Genomic DNA, 5077 nt, shown 5'->3' with positions numbered 1-5077 from the left:
GAGCGCCGCCGCGCTCCCAAGCGGCGCACTGTAGCAGTGCGCCACCGGGCCGGCCCCCAGTTTAATTTCTTTATCAAAGCTAAGTTCATATGCTGTGCTATCAAATGCTATTTCTTCCATGTAGCCTTTACTTGATTGTTCCTTTCTCAGTATTCTCATAGTACTTTTTTTGTTTTCAAAGTAATATATGGTCATGGTAATATCAGAATACTTCATGTTTACGATAAAATAGAGTTTATGTTAAAATCCTCCTTCCCCTTCCCAACCTTACACCCAGTCCCTTTTCTCTAATGTTACATCTTTTAACTCTTACTGTTTTAAATTGTGCTGGTGATTATATTCATAATGCCTGATGATATCAACAATATTTATGATATACGATTATGTAAATATTGTTAGATAACAGGTAGTTAGTGTGATGCAACTTCATTCCTTCTTGGTTCTCCTTTGTTCTCTTCAGTTCCATTGTCACAACCCCTGGGCCACATAAAGATGATTCTGGACATCAAGATCAGATGGATTTTCTTTTCTTTAAACTTTATCAATTACATAAATTTTTGTCACACTTTAGTTTGCTCCATATTGGACAATGATCCTTGGAAATTGTATCGCTTTTTGGGGAGGTTGTTATTTTTCTTAACATTTTCACTGCCTTGTTTTCTGGATCTTATATCTTCTTTCTTGATATACTTGTTCATTTTACAGGAGTACATTTTTTTTTTTTCCTTTTTGTCTTTTTTCGTGACCGATAATGGGATTGCAACCCTCAGTGTCGCACCCGTACCGGGACCGGCAACGGGATTGCAACCCTTGGTGTCGCGCCCTCACCGCGCTCAACCAGTGAGCGGACCGGTCTCTATATGGGATCCGAACCCTCGGCGGGAGCGCCACTGCGCTCCCAAGCGCCACACTCTACCGAGTGCGCCACCGGGCCGGCCCTGCAGGAGTACATTTTTAAGGAACTTCCTTGGATTGGGTGCAAGAAAGGAAAACTTTGAGTTCTCAGATGTCTGAAAAGATCATTGTTCCACCTTCCTATACAATTAAAAGTTTGACTTAATAAGAATTAGTAATTGTGGTTGAAAATTATTTTTCTTCACTACTCCAAAGACATTGTTTCTTTATCTTCTATCATCCTGTATTGCTGGTCAGGAATTCAGTGCTTATCCTATTCTCCTTGCTTCTGTGTGATTTCTTTTCTATGGAAGCTTTCAGAATTTTGTCTTTATTAGTATTCTGAGATGGCTTGAGGATGTGTTTGGGATGCTTTTTTCTGAGGTGGTGCCTTAGGTTGGCAAGAGGCTGGCAAATAGGCAGGGCCCTGGATACTTCATTTCTGCTTCAACTGAAGTAGATTTTATAAATTGGCCTTCTGCATAAAATTTCGCTGGAACTAAGGGTTCCATTGCTTAGGAGGGACACACACACACAAGGGGTCACCAGAAGTTCATGAGGGCTGGCTGGTTAGCTCAGTTGGTTAGAATGTGGTGCCGATAACACCAACGTCCAGAGTTTGATCCCTGTACTGGCCAGCTGCTAAAAAAAAAAAAGTTCATGGAATGATTCTTATTCTCCTTTAATTCTATTTCTCCATGAACTTTTTGAAGTAACCTTGTACTATCAATGAACAATTGGCAATAAGATCTTAAAAAAACATTTATAATAGCATTAAAAAATGAAATATGTGTAGGATTTTATACTGAAACACAAATAGGTGCAGGATTTTATGCTAAAACCTACAAAATACTGATGAAAGAAATCAAAGAAGATCAAGATAAATGGGGAGAGATACTGAGTTCATGGGTTAGCAGACAGTACTGTTAATGGGATCTATAGATCAATTTTGTGGAAACCAACATTGGCATTTTTTAGATATCAGGAACCTTATTCAGAAGTGTATATGGAAAAGAAAAAAAATGTATATGGAAATGCAAAGGAACTAGAATAGGTGAAACAATTTTGAAAAAGATGAAGACAGTTGGAGGGCTCACACTGATTTTAAGACTCACTGCAAAGCTGTAATGATCAAGTCGGTGTGGCATTATTCAAAGGACAGACACACAGATGAATGAATCACAGTAGGTAGTTCAGAAACAGACCTACACAATATAATTAATTGATTTTTGTTAGAGGTGCAAGGACAATTCAGCAGAGAATTGTCGGACGGGAGCGCCGCCGCGCTTCCCAAGCGGCGCACTATCCAGTGCGCCACCGGGCCGGCCCCTAGTTATCTTTTAATTTAGTTTTTCCACAAACTTTTTGAAGTGCGTGTATATATATGAGCATATGAGAATACTCATATGTATGAGAGTGTATATGTATATCTTAATCTCCTATCTGTAACTCATTTCCTTGGGATTTGAGTGCTGACTAGTTTTTGTTCTCCTGCAGTTGACAATACTTATTATAAAGACGCAGACAAAGAAAATCTTTTGGAACAATCCATTTCATCAAATGCTTGTTCTTCCCTGGAAGTCAAGGGAACCATATCAAGAAATACTCCAGCCCAGCCTCAGAGGTAAAACTGTTTTGGGGGCTCAAAAGTGGTGGTTATAACAACAGTGTTCAGAGAGTAGTTACTGGATAGAGTACCTAGTATGTGTCTATTCTGCATTAGACTCTTTATGTTACCTTATTTAATCCTCATAACATTTATGAGTTGTAGGTAATAAGTTTAATTTGTACGTAAGAGCTCAGAGATATTAAGTTGTTTGCCCAAGGCAAGCTTCAGAGCTGTGCCAAACCCTGATCAGTCTGGTACCAAAAGCCTTGTATGGGATAATTGTTACATTATCCTGATGTCAAATGTCTCTCTTTGTTCTTCAGTATTACTTAAGCTTTCTTATAGTTATGTTTGCATAATATCTTTTTCTGTCCTGTTACTTTCAACCTATCTATGCCTTTGATTTAAAAGTGTGTCTATTGTAGAAAGCACTTAGCTGGGTCTTGCTTTTTTTATCTGATAATTTTTGCTTTTTGCTTGGAATGTTTACAATTTGTGTTTACTATACTTACTGATTTGGTTAGATAAGATCTGCCATTATATTCTTTGTTTTGTATTCATCTCATCTTCTTTTTGTTATTATTCCTATGTTTTTCCTTTCCTGGTTTTGTATCATTCAAATATTTTTTAGTATTTTATTATAATTCATCTTTTGGCTTTTAAAATATATTTCTTTGCTTTTTTCTTTTAAATGATTATTGCAGAGATTATAGTATGCGTATTTTAACTTATCACAATTTATTTAAAGTTAATATTGAATTAATTACTTTGAGTAGAATATAGGAAACTTGCAATGCAAGAGTATATAGTCCCCCTCCTACCCTTCCTTTGTGCTACTTTAAATATTTATATGTCTTTTGAAGAAATTAAGAGAAGTGTGTTTATATATATAAATGCACATACTGCATATCTGATCATTTCTGGTGCTCTTTATTCCTTCCTATATGTCCAAGTTATCATCTGGTGTCCTTTTCCTTCAGCCCAAAGACCTTTTAGCATTTTGGGTAGTGCAGATCTGCTGGTAGTAGATTCTCACAGTTTTTGTTTATGGAAATGTCTTTATTTCACCTTCATTTTATTTTATTTTTTTATTGAGGTGAAATTTACATAACATAAAATTATTTTATTTTATTTTATGATTTTACTGAGTCATAATTGGTTATACATATTTTGGGGATTCAGTATTGACATATGTTGATCAAAGCAACATTACTAGTGTGTATATTGTTACAAATTGTACTTATTCTTTATGCCCCTTGTCCAATCTCTCCCTATCCTCCTCTCCCTCCCCGCTCCCACCACTGATAACCCTAGATTTCTTCTCTTCTTCTGAAAGAGTAATCGTTATTCTGTTGATTTGTCCAATGATGAAAGGTGTGTTCAAGTCTCCCAATATTATCATAGAGCAGATGCTTCTTCTGTTACTCTGGAATGGGCTTTGTGGAGAGAGACATCTTCTTCTTTTCTTTATCTCTGCTGGTGACTTTCCTTGTGTCAATGCGCTCCAGTGGCTGGCAGACCATTTGCATGGTGGTTGTGACGTCTAGGCACTTTTGCGACAGCCGTGGTTACTGTGGTGGCTGTGGTGGGCCTCCCACATGGAGGTGATGTTTTGGGCATGCTCCTTGGTGCTGGTGGTGTGCCTGGTTGTGGGTGGGGGGTCTGGTCCCCTGCTTGATGTCTTGGGGCCCCCTGGGTGGGGCCCCGAGGCGCTGGTGGTGTGCCTGGTTAAAATTAACTATTTTAAAGTGAGCAATTCAGACACTTAGTGTATTTACAGTGTTGTGCAACCACCACCTCTTTCTAGTCCCAAGACATTTCCATCACCGCAAGAGAAAACTTCACACCCATTAAGCAGTCACTCCCCATTTCCCCCTCTCTCCCAGCCCTAGGCAACCATCAATTTGCTTTATGTCTCTAGGGATTTACCAATTGTAGATGTTTCATATAAATGGGTATCATACAATGTGTGACCTTTTGTGTCTGGCTTCTTTCACTTGGCATAATGGTTTTGAGGTTCACTCACGTTGTAGCATGTATTAGTGCTTCATTCCTTTTTATGGCTGAAAAATATTCCATTGTATGTACTAGAGTACTTCAAAAAGTTTATAGAAGAATAGAATTCAAAGATATCATGAATCTTCCCATGGACTTTTTGAAGTACCCTTGTATATGGCATATTTTGTTTATCTATTCAGTTTTATTGGTGGATACTTGTTTTTTCTTGTATTTTGACAAGGTCATCTTAGTGTCTTATGGCTTCCATTATTTATGGTGAGAAGTCAGACATTGATCTTATTTTCGTTTCCTTGTATGTAATGTACCATTTCTATTTCTGGTTGCTTTTGAGATTTTCTCTTGATCTTTGATTTTCAGCAGTTTGGCTATCATGTGCCAAAATACAGTTTTCCTTGCATATGTCTTGCTTGGGGTTCATTGGCTTCTTTATACATTAATGTTTTTCACCAAATTTTGGTTGTTTTTCCCATTCTTCAATTAGTTTTCTGCCTCCCCCCCCCCCCCCCCCCCCAAATCTGGGCCTCGCATACTTTGTGGAACTGGTTGATATTGTCC

The 5077-nt window shown here is 38.0% G+C and overlaps 1 protein-coding gene across 1 annotated transcript in view; it reads left to right on the top strand.

The window, feature by feature from the left end:
- TPX2 (TPX2, microtubule-associated) overlaps positions 1-5077 on the top strand; it is a 58122-nt gene that overhangs the window by 21440 nt on the left and 31605 nt on the right. Inside the window, exon 6 of the mRNA XM_008577242.1 lies at positions 2392-2518. Coding sequence (XP_008575464.1) covers positions 2392-2518 — 127 coding nt within the window. The remainder of the gene's footprint in view (positions 1-2391; positions 2519-5077) is intronic.

This window comes from Galeopterus variegatus, unplaced genomic scaffold (assembly GCF_000696425.1).
Source record: "Galeopterus variegatus unplaced genomic scaffold, G_variegatus-3.0.2 Scaffold65, whole genome shotgun sequence".
Classification (NCBI taxonomy): Eukaryota; Metazoa; Chordata; class Mammalia; order Dermoptera; family Cynocephalidae; genus Galeopterus; species Galeopterus variegatus.
The sequence above is the reverse complement of the archived record's forward strand: the minus strand, read 5'-3'. Positions and strand labels throughout refer to the sequence as shown.